The 15,771-nt window shown below is 50.9% G+C and overlaps 7 protein-coding genes across 7 annotated transcripts; 4 read left to right on the top strand and 3 right to left on the bottom strand.

Annotated features, from left to right (window-relative positions):
* Positions 1-316: 316 nt before the first annotated feature.
* On the top strand, positions 317-625 carry GT037_009223 (uncharacterized protein; the record flags this gene model as incomplete). The annotated part of the gene is made up of 1 exon (XM_038934270.1): positions 317-625. One exon carries the CDS (start codon positions 317-319, stop codon positions 623-625), a length of 309 nt encoding a protein of 102 aa, XP_038783072.1.
* Positions 626-3,203: 2,578 nt separating this feature from the next.
* Positions 3,204-4,133, top strand: GT037_009222 (glycoside hydrolase family 61 protein; the record flags this gene model as incomplete). The annotated part of the gene is made up of 2 exons (XM_038934269.1): positions 3,204-3,418; positions 3,470-4,133. 2 exons carry the CDS (start codon positions 3,204-3,206, stop codon positions 4,131-4,133), a joined length of 879 nt encoding a protein of 292 aa, XP_038783071.1.
* Positions 4,134-4,571: 438 nt separating this feature from the next.
* GT037_009221 (uncharacterized protein) lies at positions 4,572-6,635 on the bottom strand (the record flags this gene model as incomplete). Its single annotated transcript, XM_038934268.1, has 4 exons — positions 4,572-5,576; positions 5,635-5,906; positions 5,966-6,399; positions 6,463-6,635. The coding sequence occupies 4 exons, from the start codon at positions 6,633-6,635 to the stop codon at positions 4,572-4,574; spliced, it is 1,884 nt and encodes a 627-aa protein (XP_038783070.1).
* A 965-nt stretch (positions 6,636-7,600) lies between these two features.
* GT037_009220 (duf-domain-containing protein) lies at positions 7,601-8,690 on the top strand (the record flags this gene model as incomplete). The annotated part of the gene is made up of 3 exons (XM_038934267.1): positions 7,601-7,644; positions 7,697-8,067; positions 8,128-8,690. 3 exons carry the CDS (start codon positions 7,601-7,603, stop codon positions 8,688-8,690), a joined length of 978 nt encoding a protein of 325 aa, XP_038783069.1.
* Positions 8,691-8,885: 195 nt separating this feature from the next.
* GT037_009219 (saccharopine dehydrogenase) lies at positions 8,886-10,507 on the bottom strand (the record flags this gene model as incomplete). Its single annotated transcript, XM_038934266.1, has 5 exons — positions 8,886-10,079; positions 10,130-10,247; positions 10,298-10,327; positions 10,382-10,442; positions 10,492-10,507. The coding sequence occupies 5 exons, from the start codon at positions 10,505-10,507 to the stop codon at positions 8,886-8,888; spliced, it is 1,419 nt and encodes a 472-aa protein (XP_038783068.1).
* Positions 10,508-11,219: 712 nt separating this feature from the next.
* Positions 11,220-13,693, top strand: GT037_009218 (exocyst complex subunit sec15-like protein; the record flags this gene model as incomplete). The annotated part of the gene is made up of 4 exons (XM_038934265.1): positions 11,220-11,270; positions 11,323-12,312; positions 12,362-12,493; positions 12,548-13,693. 4 exons carry the CDS (start codon positions 11,220-11,222, stop codon positions 13,691-13,693), a joined length of 2,319 nt encoding a protein of 772 aa, XP_038783067.1.
* A 207-nt stretch (positions 13,694-13,900) lies between these two features.
* On the bottom strand, positions 13,901-14,587 carry GT037_009217 (uncharacterized protein; the record flags this gene model as incomplete). The annotated part of the gene is made up of 2 exons (XM_038934264.1): positions 13,901-14,156; positions 14,244-14,587. The coding sequence occupies 2 exons, from the start codon at positions 14,585-14,587 to the stop codon at positions 13,901-13,903; spliced, it is 600 nt and encodes a 199-aa protein (XP_038783066.1).
* Positions 14,588-15,771: the final 1,184 nt, after the last annotated feature.

The following is a 15,771-nucleotide window of genomic DNA, read 5'->3' as shown; positions in this document are numbered from 1 at the left end:
TTTTTACTTTGACTGATTCGCCATACTATCCATCTGTACAACCGTCTGGAACAACATGATGACATCTCTCAGAGACAGTCCCATCTTCGAAGGTAATCAGGACGCCCTAGACTCACCGACACCACAGTAGTCCGTCTTCCCGAAGCGGCAACAGCGAGCGAACGCATGATAGCGGGCATGCCTATTCTCGAAGCAGTTTGACAGGCGATACAGCACAGTGTTTAAAGGCAAGTATCAATATAGAGGGGCAGCAGGATCTGGGCCGGTGGTTTAGGATTGGTCAAGATTTTACACTTGTGGTCCTGCGTTGATGCTCATGAACCTCGATATCTACCCAAGGCGGGAAGAGGAGGAAAAGAAAGCATCACGAGTGGGTACAGCGGTCTGGCAGGCGATGCAAGCATTTGCGACAATAACAGAGACAACTCAGAACAGCGAGGATGTCGCAGATGAGATGAAAGACAGCGGAAATTCAGGCCACGAAATTATCACAGATGAATCCGAAGCCAGTGGAGACTCGGATGGAGAAGATGATGAAGCCGACAATTTTGAAGCAATACAGGATTATGGTAGTAGTCTCGGTGTTCAACAGGTTTCGGCGATGCTCGATACGCCTGCACACTAGCGCGCTGGCTACAACAAAAACAATGGCATTGTGGGTAGCCAGTTGTCAAAGCCGACGTGTTCCCTTACCCGACAGAGGGTCCAGGACGACTGGTAGAGCGCCTTCACCTGCACCTTCGCCTGCGCCTCGCAGATCTTGTCGCGTAGAGTTACCACCTTTGCGCGAGAAAGAAACATGTCTGCGCGATAGCTACGAAAGAAGACGCACCCGAACTATGTGTATGGGACCCGGGTCGATATGATGTGAGTGTGAGACCGATAGTGAACATGAATACCAAAGCAGTAAAAGAGGAACGCCAATGCTTGGGAGCATTATTCGAAAACAACGACTTCCCGGAACGTGACATCAACGACGCTGTCGAGGCAAGACGATTTCATGATTGGAGATTTGAAGAAGGAAACACTGAATAATTGAGCACAGATTTGCTGACAAGATGCTGAGGTGATGTAGCTTCTCACTGTATGTACTCGACCACAATCTTAGTACGTGTGTATTTGCTCACGATGCAATCAACGGCGTCGGAGCAATCGCCGTTGCAGCAACGGCATGACGACACTTTGAACGTACCGACTGCTGACAAGTGCTTCCTGGAGCTTGATCGAACTCGGGCTTCTCATCTTCGGTATTTCTTACACTTCCAGGAGCTTTTCACTAAACCCTGCCGCGGACTGCAAGTCGGGGCGGTAATGACGTCGTCGCATACCACAGAGTGCACCTTGAAAAGCTGCAGGAAACGTCGATCAAAGCCAGTGCGGTCGTAATATTGACGCTCACGATGGGATTTTCGTGGTAGCAGGGCAGAAAATCAATACTTGGGTGCATTTCTCGCCTGCAGAGCCGTGCCGGACGACGATCCTGCAGTCATTGTCGCAAAAGGCCTATGGAATCGCTCATCAAAAGAAAACATCATGCAGGCTGTCGAGAGCGGGGTGTCTCTGGATGAACAAGGAACTTGTCGACGGACTTGCTTTTGATGCTCGATGGTACAATCGTACGACTATTGGCCAACAACAAGGCTGCAAATTGCAAATGGAGAGCGCCACCAAATGACGCTGGGAAAACACCCGAATCTTCTAGGTGTTGACCAAGAAATTCTACGTTTGCCAGCATGTTTTCGCTTGTTCAAACCGGAGAAAAAGATGGCAACCAAGGCTGTTGCAGTACGGATATGATGGTAAAGAGGTGTCGGTACAACGGAGCGCTGGTTGGCTATTTGCGACATTACTGATCATTTTGCTATTTCGCTTTGACAAGTCTTACACGTAAGTAAGTTTTGCCGACACCGCAACTATCCCGTACCGAGCGCTACTACGGCATCGTACACTTTGCGGGAAACGCTCGCATGCATCTGCATCGTCCGGATCACACGGGTGCACAACTCAAGGAGGAAGGTCAAGCCTGCTCGTGGCGACTTGTCGATCCCTGAGCGGAGTACCAGCATCTGGGCCACAGAGGAGGAAAAATACCAAGGCTTTTCGGCAGTGCTCATGCGTGTACCTCGTATTACCAGGAAGGCCGGAAAGCGTGCTATGGCTACAATCTCAAATGTGTGTTCGGTGGGAGTTCGTCAGGGTGCATTCTTTGAAACATAGCACGACTTTCTCTCGAAACACCCGTACGTTTTCGTCGCAGAAGTGAACCACAGTTTGTGCATGCGCCCGGCATGTGTTGGGAGGCGATGGGCCTTGTCGATAGGCTGTTTATCGATAGCCCTCTGGTGGCTGAAACAGCGGCGCTGTGCGGCAGCGGAAGCCCCGTATACACCCCTGCTTCCACGACTCACAGCCGAATGGCGATCCGACCACGAGAAAAACAGCCCAAGTCATTTCAAACGCAAATTCACATGACATCACAGCGATCTGATTCGTCGTTTTGGTTGATTTAGGTGATCTCGGTATTCTCCGAGATCCACCGAAATTCTTTGAGGCTTCTGTGTCCGGGCTTCGGTATACGAGAGTGCGTATGCCAACTCCACTCGGGGATGAGCATAGCACAGCAGGCTGAGACACCGCCAGCGACGTGACAATATTAGCACGATGCAAAGAGAAGGGGTATGCTTCGTCATCTTTACAGCTGACATACGCGCTCAGATGACAACCCGCGGTAGCGAGTGTGTTCTCCAACACACCAGGCGAACCCAGTCGTCGTAACGAACAGACTAGTCCTCTCGTACCTACATTAGCGTCAGGCACACTCTCCACATGCTGAGCGCCGGCGCAGCTCTATGGTCAGCACGACGCACGTCAAAGACATCAGAAGCGACCGTGCAAACCCCTCACGGCCGCCGGGAAAGGCGGGGCGAAAAGTAAGCGCCTTTGAAATGATGTTCTGGACGTTGGCTGCATCTTGGCTGAGTCTTGCTGCAAGTGTTCATAAGGACTGCTCGCCCTTGCTCAACGTATCCTCCACGCTCTCAACAAGCAAGTCACACTCTCTTCAGTCATTCATTGACCAGTCATTCTTTCTATAGCCCGGTGCTATCAACGAGTCACTCACTTTCTTCACATTCTTTGAACATATAACCACCCAAAAACTCTTGCAAAGAAACCTCATCTTATAACCAACAAACGAATCAACCATGTCTATGTCCAAGATTGTTCAGACCGGCGCTCTTGTAGCTGCCCTCATCTCTGCCGTGGCCGGCCACACCTCCGTCGAGAAGTTCGAGGCTGGAGGAAAGACTTACGAAGGTTTCCGTCAGGCCTCCAAGCAGGATCCTGGTAACAAGTCGCCTGCTTGGTGGACCAACCAGGGCTGGGGATACCAGCCCATCTACGGCAGTGAGATCAACCAGTATGTCCACCCCCAGTAAATTCTTCTTTCCATGTACTGACTGAATTCTAGGCCCGACATCATTGCCCACAAGGATGCCTCTCCTTCCCCATACACCGTCGAAGCCCCCGCTGGCGAGCCCGTAAAGTTCACCTGGCACCACGAGGGTACCTGCGGCGCCGGCGAGGAGGGCTGGGACTGCTCCCACCACGGCTGGACAGCCACCTACATGGCTCCTTGCAACGGCGACTGCAAGAACGTCGACAAGACCGAGCTTGAGTTCTTCAAGATCCACCAGAGCGCGCTCATCGACTACCGCAAGGGCCGCTACTCTTCCGGCGGCGACCCTCAAGGTGAGGTCGGCTACTGGGGCACCGACGCCATCTTCTACGACAACGGCAACACCCAGAGCGTCACTATCCCCAAGGAGATCCCCAGTGGCAACTACGTCCTCAGGACTGAGGTCGTTTCCATCCACAACAACGGCCCTGTCAGCAACCGCCAGTTCTGGCCTCAGGCCTTCAACATCAAGGTCACCGGCGGTGACGACAGCCAGAAGGTGCCCGCTGGAAAGAAGGGTACCGAGCTGTACCACTCCAGCGACAAGCTCCTCCAGTGGGACCTCTACTGGCATGAGGCTGGTGAGACCATCCAGGATGCGCCCGGTCCCAGGCTCGCCTCTGTCGCTTCCGTCAACAAGCGTGCCCACGCCCGTGACTTCACTGCCTCTGCTTAGGCACCTCTTTCTACTTTTTCTTCTTCTTTCTCCATCTGCTTAGGGATGGCTGGTTGTATGCTACAGGAACTTAGCTGCGCGGTTTACAAAAGGTGTATATGGGCATAGGTTGGGGTTTAGAGGCTATCGGGACAGGTACTTGGGCTTTCTTCTTCTACACCATCGATTATCGGTGGACTGGGTCTTTCGGACACGACGGCTGTGCTACGACCATTTACGATTCACTTCTTGGATACCTTTAGGCATTGTGACAAATGCATGTTTTGAGCAATGCGCTCACCCCTACAATTGTTCATATGTTTGCAATATCGTGACGACGTGCGTTTGTAACTTGCGGTCTTGACCCAACTATACACTGTCATGGTCTTTCATCAAATACGCCTCAAATCTAACCCCTTCACCACGCGCCATCGGTATCCAGACGAGGCAGAGCCTGCTCTACAAGATGTACACTCGAGCTGGACTATAGTAGTGTTCGCTCGGGATCTTCACGCCTCTTCTGTCATCGACCCAGTTGACGCTCATAGTCCACGCATGGAGGCGCATCATCAGTATCCACCATATGTCTTCATACGAGATATTCTTTTTGGGATCATGGAACCGACTCCTCTTCATACCCTCCACAAATTTGGGTACATTTTCGGCGTAAATATAAGCGCGCTCTTTGAAGATTGGATCTAGACTGTCCGGAAGCGAGTCATTTTCCCGTACTACCTTGTTCTTGACATTTTTCTCGGCTTGTTCAACACTGTGTGCGTTAACGGAGATGTGCGCACTTATAAGTAGTTCGTATGTCCGATCAGAGAAGTCTGGGTCAATGGCTTTCGAAGTTCCATCAAAGTATGCTGTTGTGTCGTCAAACGCCTTCTTGAAGAATGTGAACTGACGATCTGATGTCGTGTAAAGCCGGTAGTTATTCACGAATCTTTGAGGATCATGGAGTTCCCAGTCGTCGTAGAACTGCAGCACTCGCTTACGCGTATCTGAGAGCGATGACTCTTGTTTTCTAAGCTCCGACCTCCAAACGTGACGTGACTCTGGTCTTTCACCCATCGTTGTTAATGGGAAGGGAAATGGGTTGTCGATTTTGTTCGTACCAAGGCTCTCGAGGAGGATCCAATTGCCCCATAATCCCATGACGTCCGTGAACGCGGGAAGTCTATGAGCCGGATCTGGATGCGACAAACTTGCTTCTAAAGCTATTTTGGCATCCCCATATATGTCGAGAACTGAAAATGGTTGCTTGAGTTCCAAATCCTGAGGCGATTGTGTAGTCCTCAAAAGTAGATCCCTGCCCCTGACCGTATTGCGCTTGGCAGGTATGATCCCACAGGTCATCTTATGCTCGTAAGCTAGGTTTGCAAGTAGGCAACGCCTTGTGACATATCTTGAATAGTCCAATGTCGCATTGGGTGCTTCAGAAACAGTAGCTTGGGGATCAACCTAGCGTTCAACAAGGGTGCTCACAGATCGTTGTATCCATGGATGAAACATGACGTACCTTATCAGCAGCGACACTGAGTATACTATCTACCCCGTCCCAAATTCTATAGGACCCGTTCCCACTATACTCAACGACCAGCCCCATACCGCGTACTATCGATGCGGAGAAGCTTCGTCCGTTGCCGCTAGCACGCATCTTGCCTTCATCAAGTCGGAAGTCTGACCATATCATACCTAAACGATATGCCATCGTGATTAGATCGCCCACTGTTGTGCTAGAGACTGGTCGCACGATATCCGGCGGCATGAAGTCCCAAGAACGGGTTTTCCCTATGAAAGTTATTTGCGAATCAGTATATCTCAGCACACTCTGACCTTCGAAAACCTACTTGTGATACATATGGGTGCTATATCACTGTTCCAATACCATGGGGGAACATTGTAGTCTACACGGAGACGAAGTTCGACAGACTGGCAGCTGTGGGCATCGTTCAGTAAAGCTACCCACGTAGGAACATCGTCTCCTGTACTATCTATGCGTGTGTAAGCCTTGTGTTCGGCCGTCGCTGTTTTTGTAACTCTACCAAAAAATTTCCTTCTGTCATCAGAGAAAGTGCCCCGGCGCGAACCTTGAGTACCCAGGAGTGGTGCTGGCTTCCAAGGATAGGCCAGGTATCGTGACTTTAGTGTAAACAAAGACCAAGGAAACTCTGGAAGGGGCTTATTCTGGTCCAATAGAAAAGACTCGCGCTCTTCGAAATCAGCCATTGGGCGAATCTCGAAGTGAGGTGTCGTGACCTTGACTTCATATCGAAATGAGCTCCTACTTAAATCAGCACATCTGAGACCGATCTTGGTGCGGCCAGTACATGATCAGCACACTCACCACCGGAACTTCAATTCTACCAATTTATACCACTCTCCAATGACAGAAGGCTGGCATCTGCGGTAACCGTCTGCAGTCGAAAATAGCTGGGCGATAAGTTGACCGGCTGCGATGACCAAGGCTGAGATCGCTATAGCCAACGCAGCTGTCGCCACGTCGGTTTCGCTGACCATGTCGCTATGTGTTTGACGAAGAACAACGTATATATCTTCTAGAATATTGGTATGAATAACTCTAAACAATTATCAGGTCAAAGCTGTTGAAAGTGAGGGGTTGTCAAGTCATCAGGCTGAGGCGTTGATGAGCTGATATGAAATGTCAGCCTGCTCGCTCATGCAAGCCATTGCCTACGCATGGAGTCTGGCTTGTTTTGGCCCCCATCGGTTGTCTATCGTTAAAAGGTCTCAGATTATATGCAGCGTTCTAATTCGATCCGAGACCGTTGTTATGCGGAGGAGCCACGGCCCCTTGAGACCTGTCAGGATAAGCGCCAGCACCCCGCTCCTGTCGTCTCGTCCCACCTCAGCCCCGCCATCAGCATGCTCCGGTTACGCGGAAGAGCTGTTGAAGCTATTGAATCCTTCGATATGTTACTTCGTCATCATGATCATGCTAACCGCCCCTTGTTTTCAGACTTTTGATAGTTATATAACCGTTGTATACCTCAAATTAGCTAATCATGATACCGCGATGATGGTTTAAGGGTAAAATCCAAGCTTCCCACGCTCTATACGTTGCCTGCTTGGGCTCCGGGTTCGAGTCCCGGTCGTCGCAAAAAACCTCATGATTTTTGCTCCTGAAGTTTGCCCTTAATGTGTTGGTGAAGTTCGACTGTCTGTCCAACTCAAGTGTCTCAAAGCAGGAGGGCTTCTCTTTTTGCCTGACCAGTCGTTATGACAATTCTCAAACAGCGTCGTAAGAAAGAAGCATATCGTCCTGAAAGGAAGTCAGTGGTAAACAACGTAACGAACATGTTAATGAATATTGTGCGAAAGAAGTTGGACTCGACCATGCGGCTGATGTGGGGTTCAGCAGCCGCCCGTAGCGCTGCGTCATCGCTCCCGAACACCATCCAGAAGCTCACAGGGCTCCAACAACACCAGAGCAACTCCCCACCTTAGCCACTCGACCACCCAACATGGCCTCCAAAATCGAGAAGACGCTTGCGCGACAACGCGAAAAGTAATTGGTCCCGTTCTTATCGCACGTAGCGCAGACGACTAACCCCACCCAGAATCGCAGAAGGCCAATTCTACGAAGCCCACCAACAACTCCGCGTAATCGCTTCCCGCTACACAAAAGCCTCAGACTGGGCGTCTGCAACCTCCATCCTCCACTCTGGCGCGCTGTCCCTCCTCCAAGCAGGTCAAGGCGGCTCAGGCGGCGACCTCTGCATATTCCTCCTCGATGTGTACAACAAGGGGGAAGTGAAGGTAGATGCAGAAAGCAAAGGACGACTACTAGGCCTTCTGCGTGCTTTTCCCAAGGATGAGCCTACAAAGAAGAAGTTTGTGGGTGAGATGGTAGCGTGGAGCAGTCGATTTGGCGATTACCCAGCTGGTGACCCAGAAATACACCATGTCGCTGGAGGACTATACGCAGAGGGTATGCACAAACCTAGCCCCCATAGCAATAGCAGGGGATACTGACACAAGAGCCAAATAGACCTCGAGCCCTACGAAGCAGAACGCCACCTCCTCCTCGGCACCCAAGACAGCGCCTCAACCCTCTCCTCCCTCCACTACTCGTGGTACACATCCGACGCCCCGCACACCGCGCCCCTCTACGCCGCCCGCGGCATCCTGCCTTACCTCCTAACCGGCAACCTACGCGCTGCGAACAAACACTACCTCCTCTTCACTTCCTCGCTGCAAAAAGCACCGAATCCGCCTACCCAGCCCGTCAGCACAAAGTCCTCCGACTTCCGCGTATACCCCTCGTTACCGTTGTTGAATTTCCTCGGATTGTTGCTGTTGAGCGTGGAGAGGGGCGATCCGAGTTTGTGGAGGCAGCTCAAGAGCCATTATGCGGGGGATCTCAAGGAGGTGAACTGGAACGAGGCGTTGGATCAGATTGGCGAGATGTACTTTGGGATCAAGATTCCGAGGCAGGGGAACCCCATGTTCGACATGTTGGGGAGTATGTTCGGGGGAGGCATGGGAGGAGGAGGTGCGGCGGCGCCGAAGAAGGCTGTTGGTGGTAGGCCGCCGGCTGCTGGTCTAGATTAAGGAAGGAATCACAAAGAGGTGGCGTACAGACGGATGCGATATCACAATAGGAAAAGATACCACTTTCAGAAGAGAATTCAGACATGGAAGCGATTGATGTTTTCATTCAGTCATCTCAAAGCTCATTGGCTTTTGTCTATACCATATCATGATCACCGTTTATCTGCCTTCCATTGTGCATCACAGGCGACTTCCTTACAAAGGAACAGTCTTCTCCTTGAACACAACACCATACTGCTCCTCAAGTGTCTTCATCAATGGGGCGCAGATCTCTGGGCTCATGGGAGCCAGGATACCCTTCTCGCTCAGGGTACCGTCGAGCACCTGCTGGACGGCAACGGCGCAGGGTACACCGACAAGCTTAGCCATGGCGGAGTAACCCTTGGGGTCACCGTAGTCGGCTAGTGTGCAGGTACGGACAGACTTGCTGCCGTCCTTGTTCTCAATCTCGAACCTGTGCTGGAGCATGACCATGTCACGCTCGTCGTTCTCGTACTGCATCTTCTTCTCGAGAGTAGCGCAGAGGGTGTCGAGAGGGTTACCACGGGCCTCAATCTGCTCGTCGGAGATGAGACCAATCCAGCGGAGACCGGTGATGATGCGGTCCTTCTCTTCTGTGCTAGCGAACTTTGTCTTGGAGGAGATGGCCCAGATAAGGTCCTCGTCCTTGTCGCCGGATGCGCCAATGATCTTGGCGGTGGCATCGCGCCATGTGCGCTTCTCGCCCTCCTTGAGGAAGTCCTTGGGGTCCTCGGACAGGAAACCAATGTCGACGAGGCACTTGATGTACTCTGGGAAACCCTGGTATCTCAGTGTGCCGCGGATGATGGTCTGACACTCGGGAATGTTGTAGCGCTCCTTGTAGGGGGTGGAGTCACGGTTGGGGTACGCGACAAAAGCGTAGCCGGGGTAGATGAAGTATGGCTTCGCCTCAGCCATGAGCTCGGGGCCCTCAACAGACTTGACCTTGCCATCTTGGTAGAAGGCAGCCTGGTTACGGAGTGCGAGAAGCACACCGCGCGAGCTCCAGGAGAACTTGTAACCGAGCGGGTTGTCTGAGCACTCTGGTGCGGGGAGACCACCGCAGTATGACTTGAATGACAGGATCTTGCCACCGGCCTTGTGGACCTCGTCGATGGTGAGGACAGCAGAGAGATGGTCGACACCGGGGTCAACACCAATCTCGTTCATGACGGTGATACCAGCCTCCTTGGCTTGTGCGTCGAGCTCCATCATCGCTGGGGAGACGTAGGAGGTTGTGACGACGTTCTTCTTCTTGCGGATCGCCGACTTGATGACGGTCGCGTGGAATGTGTAGGGGATGAGGGAGATTACGACGTCGACCTTGGCGACTTCAGCGTCGAGAGCGTCGGCATCGTTGACATCGAGCTAGGATTTGTTAGTACTGAGCAATGCAGATGCGAGCAATATGATCGTACGCTGATGGCGTTGGTGTTGGGGATACCCTTGGCCAGGTCTTGAGCCTTCTGAAGAGTACGGCATGCTACTGTGACCTTGACACCGGACTTTGCGAGGACGTCAACAGTGGGTCGTGTGCTGTGGTTGTTAGATTGATAAACACTGGGATGAGTTGGTAATTGACTTACACGAAACCAGCACCGAGCAAGAGAGCGGTCCTGCCCCCCCAGTTAGCTAAGTTCTACCAGAATAAATATTCAGCGACCACCTACTTTCCGCTGTATGCTCCAGCAGCAGCCCCGCTGACGTTGCCCATAAGGTTCTGAACTTTGTCTATGCCATCAATTAGTCGAAGTTCGCCTCAATCATGCACTTGACTTACTTGTGATGGCCTCCATGTTGTGTGATTTGAGAGTAATTGCCAAGATGCGAAAAAGTTTGGGGAAGATTATATCTTTGGCGTTGACTCCGGATCGGAGTAGAGAGAAATCGGCGGGGTTACTCCGTCATCGCTCCAGAAAGTGGGGCGCGCGCGGCGCGTCGCGCAGATCATTGGTCTCTGCAAAGCCATGAACGTTCCGAACTTAACCAAATTCTAGATGTTTCGCGCGTGGAGAAATGTGAAAGACCATCCCTTTCTGCTGTGATTGCTGGACATGACATCGGCGGTTGTGTATGCACTTCAGTGGAATATTCTGCTGTGTACACTCGACAACGATCAATACATCCGACCTCAGACTTCGCTGCTTCAGTTCGGTACGTCGAAGTTGAAGCTAAAGGTAACTGAATCACAGCAGATACACATACAACCATGATCCTTTTTCAATTCATTGTAGCTGTTTGATCATCGCGCTTCGGTCTCAAACATTTGAACCTCAGAAGGGAAAGTGGGTCTTATGAGCTGCGCCAAGTCAGCTAAGTTACTTCCGTATTAGCGTTATTTCCACCGACTTGCCAGGTACGCGTTTCATATGCGACGACGACGAGCAACATCAACCACAACATCAGAACAGAACTAGACATAGCTACGACCATTGTGACCTGATCTTCGTTCGATACTTGACGTGTTTTGCGATCGGACGCGACATCTCGTACCAGGCAACCGCCATCATGCCTTCAGCCTTGGACCCTGATGATGACTTGTGGATGGCCATCAAACAAGTAGATGACCCCAATATACATGTCTATGTGCTATAAGTTCTGACGGAAATAGATCTCCCAATCATCCGTGGGATCAGATTACATCGACCAGCTGATCCCCATCATGAAGGACCCACGCTACTCAAACCAGCTACAAATCACATTTGACCGCTATGCCAACGATCGGGAAAGCGAGATTGAGCGAATATGCAATGCGAATCATCAAGATTTCGTCAGTTCAGTCGACTCACTACTCAGAATACGAGACCAGACTGTGCAGATGAGTGGCGAGATCCTGCAGCTCAACGAGTCGATCCAAGAAAGCATTGAGAAGCTGGCGGAGCAGAAAAAAGCTCTCGTTGATTCGCGAGGCGTGCGTCAAAACATCGATGAAGCATCTCAAGCCCTGAACGCGTGTTTAAACGTACTGCGAATCGCCAATGCGGTCCAAGATATGCTGAGGGAAAAGAACTACTATGCAGCATTACGAGCGCTAGACGAGCTGCAGACGATCCATTTGAAGGAAATCAACCGTTTTAAGATCGCCAATTTGATCGAAAAATCTATACCGCAAACCCAAGAACAAATCAGAGAAGCAGTCAAGAACGATTTGAGTACATGGCTCTATCGCATCCGCGAGTCGGCGCAATTCTTGGGCGAGGTCTCATTCTACTACACCGATGTACGTAGGACGCGCAATCAAGAGCGCGCCGAGGCCGACCAACGCTTCTCGAAGTTCAAACTGAACTCAGCAATCGAACTTGTAGCCGATGAGACAGACGAGTTCGACGTGCTAAACAATGAGGAAGCTGGAAATGAGACAGACTTCTCGCCGTTATTTGAGGCGATGCACATCAATGAGACGCTCGGTAAGAGCGATCAATTCAGATTAGAGTACGCCTCGGATCGAAGAACTCAGAAAGACCTTATCATACCGAACAAGCTCAACTTGCTGGATGAGGAGTGCGGCGACTTGAGCAGCTTGTTAGAGAGCATTGCTGGTTATGCGATCATCGAGAAGGCTACTATGTCGAAGACTCTCAACCTGCGGTCACAAGCTGATGTACGAAAAACTTGCTCACTTGCGTAAAGCATCGCTAACGCGTGTACAGGTCGACGAATTATGGGACTCAATGTGTCAAAGCGCCATCAATCTCATCACTAGCCAACTCCACACCGTCGAGAACGACGAGCTGCTCCTAAAGATCAAGGGCCGTATTGCGCTTTTTATGCTGACAATGGAGGTTCGTGACGTCCCGACATCATCACTGCATTGCGTGTGCTAACCACATTCGCAGAAATGGGGCTACTCCGTATCTGCAATGAACGACCTTCTCTTAACGCTCTTCTCCAAATACTCCACCCTCCTGAAACACCGCTTCAGCGAGGACTTTCTCGAGATTGTACACACCGACGACTACATGCCTATGCCGATCAACTCGAGCGAAGAGTATGATAAGGTTGTTTCAGTATCCTGGTACAACCCTCCGGCCTCCAACGAACCACTCACATTCCCATGTGTTCTACCATTCTCTCAGATGTACCCGCTATGTTGCATCGATATTCGGAATTTCTTGAATCAAATCTACCTGTTCAGCGACGACTACTTCCAGAAGAGTAGTATCATTGATGAGACGTTGAGGACGAGTCTGGATGAGCTACTGTGCGAGAAAGTCTGTGGTAGTCTCATAGAAAAGCTCGCCAGTCAATATCCAGGACAGATTGTCCAAATCTTGACTAATCTGGAACACTTCGAGAATGCTTGTGTGGAGCTACAAGATCTGCTCTTCGAAGCGCGCTCTTCACCATCAGCGACAGGCCCTATCGTCCTTGCGGCAACGGAACGTTTCGCGAAAGCCAAGAACACCGCCTCAAACCGCGTCTTCGAGCTCGTGAATAGCAAGATTGACGACTTGATCGAAACAGCAGAGTACGATTGGATGGCTACCAAACCGCAGACTGAACCTTCGACATACATGTTGGAGCTGACTAGGTATCTCTCCAACATAATGTCTTCGGTGCTTCTAGCCCTGCCGACAGAGATTAAGGAATTCATCTACTTTGATGCATTGTCACATGCTTCCACCGCCATCCTCGACCTCCCCCTCGCCGATAACATCAAACGCATCTCCCCTGCTGCTGTTGCCACCCTAGCTGCTGATACCACCTTCCTGAGCGAATTCGTCAGCTCGCTCAACAACCCTATCTTGATGGAGAATTTGGACGAGTTGACACAGACTGTAGCATTGATGGGCACGGATAACGAATTGGAGTTCTACGACATCGCACAAAGGAACAAGAAGTACAGTAAGGTTGACCAAATCAAGGGCGCCGTCCTACTTGAGAAGGTACAGGAGGGGGCACAGATCGCAGCACAGAGCCCAACGGTAACCACCGGTAGGGAGCGCTTCGGTACTATAGGTTCTAGGTTCGGTATTCGGTAGAGTGAGAGTTGCATATATCCACATAAGGTTTACCAGCAAGAAGAGCGACGGAATACGTGAGGCGAAAAGCATCGAATACATTCTATGACTTGATACAAACTCTCCAAACGCCGTGAAGACAGCCAGGCCTGGCCGTCAGGTATCGTCCCATATCTGTCGCTGATAGTATATATACATGCATGAACTCAAACACGAGACTCAAACCATCTACTCGTCGTCATCCTCTTCTTCCCTTGCAACAACAACACCCTCATCCCACTCCTCCCCTTCGTCCAATGCCCCACTAAATTCATCCGCCAAGGCTAGTTCATCACTCGCGCTCAAAACGCCTTTGACATCGCTCGAAGCGATCTCCTCGTAAACAGCTGTTATACCGGTAATTCTGCATACGCGAGCTACACTCGCCATCATAACGAGGCCAAGCACGGCGAACGGTCCTACGGCAACTAGTTGGCTAAACTGACTATGAAATAATTAGCATCCATTAAACTCAATGCATCTTCCAAGCGGAATCAGAACAGGTTTGGAAGGATAAGAATGGTAAACATACTAGTACCACGTATGCACAGCTCCGCGATCCCAAAACCTCAATCGCGCTTCGATTTTGCCTTCGCGCTCTTTTTTGGGGCCGTGCAGAAGGTCTTGGAGTAGGAGGGTGATTTGCTTGCGGAATCCGTGGAGACTTTTCCACCATGTGCTGCGTTGGTGCTGGTTTCGGTTGCGCGCGAAGATGTTGTTGAGCAGGGTGTGGATGTCGTGCAGCTGGGCTATGTCATGGGGAGATGCTTTCATCAAGACTGTCGCTGTAATGACCGGAGTGGGAGTAGTGGTAGATGAGGCCATGATTGACGGGTTGGGTGGGTGATGTGGGAGGGTGGACGTTGCTGTTGCCATTTTTGGGGTAGACAGGGAGATATTTTATGGAATGCAAATTTGCTGGGTAAGGCGGATTTTTGAGAGCGTGAAGAAACACAGGCGCTGCTGTCGTGGAATTGGTGTGTTGTTGGTTTGGGGCGGATGTACGCTGCCGTGTTCTGTATAGGGCCGCGGATATGGGGTGTGTGCGTGCGTTGAACTGAATGTCGTATCCACGAAGGATAATATTACAAGTTCAATACAAGCAACTATGCGCGAAAGTGCCCAATCTGGAGTTCAGATATAATATGACGTTATAATTGTAGTGTTTGATTGTCGCGGTAGAGGCTATGTGCATGCTTTCATGGAAGGGAACCTTGGAGAAAAATTTTACGCGCGGACTTGGGACAACTAGTTTTTCTGATGACCGTAAGACGAAAAAGTGACGATGAAGACGAAAAGAAGTGAGGTTGTTTTGCACATGAAAGGGAGCGAAGGGTCTTTGCGGCGTATCAAGGAGAGAGGTCTTGGAAATTCGGCGCGATGTTCCTGAGCGCGGTGTCAAGTGACAAGACGACCAACGGGACAAGTCCTGGCTTAATTTAGGTAACGCACACGTGCGCTGTAGTTGATCAAACGCTGAGCTTGAGGTATAGAATAGATGATGGACGTCTGGAGATCTCCCTGTTGCTATTTATGCTTCTTCGGCCATCATTGAGCATTCGTCAAGCCCTAGAGAGAGGTAGATGTTCTAGCCACGAGGACAACGGTACTACCCACCTTTCCTCCTGAGTGGTGAGAGTCTCGCTATGGGCAGCGATTTTGAGTTGTCTGAGGTAATATCGAAACCTTTGAGTCCTCCTGTACAACGGAGTCGGAAGCTACGAGCCTACGGGAGGGGGAGTCTAGGGACGCGGCTTGGTGGGGGATGCGGATGACACTTTCTAGAGTAGTACAGCTCTTCAGCTGGGTCTTCCATTATAGGGGAAGCTGAGGTCTTCATGCGAAGTATTCCGTCGTGTATCTGTATCTGACACGTCGCGCCGTGGAGTGGACAAACAACGTCGAGCTGTGTGGTAAAGGTAGATAGGGTCATACAGAAACATTCGAGGGCTTTGCCGAGTCCCACTATAGTCACATCACCCTCGAAGACCTCGATAGTCGTTATGTGACCTGTCTTCAATGATCTATGTCGTGCAGTCTTGTAACGATATCCTCTGCAC

The sequence above is a fragment of the Alternaria burnsii genome (assembly GCF_013036055.1).
Source record: "Alternaria burnsii strain CBS107.38 chromosome Unknown 700, whole genome shotgun sequence".
Taxonomy (NCBI): Eukaryota; Fungi; Ascomycota; class Dothideomycetes; order Pleosporales; family Pleosporaceae; genus Alternaria; species Alternaria burnsii.
This window is presented reverse-complemented; position numbering and strand designations above follow the sequence as displayed.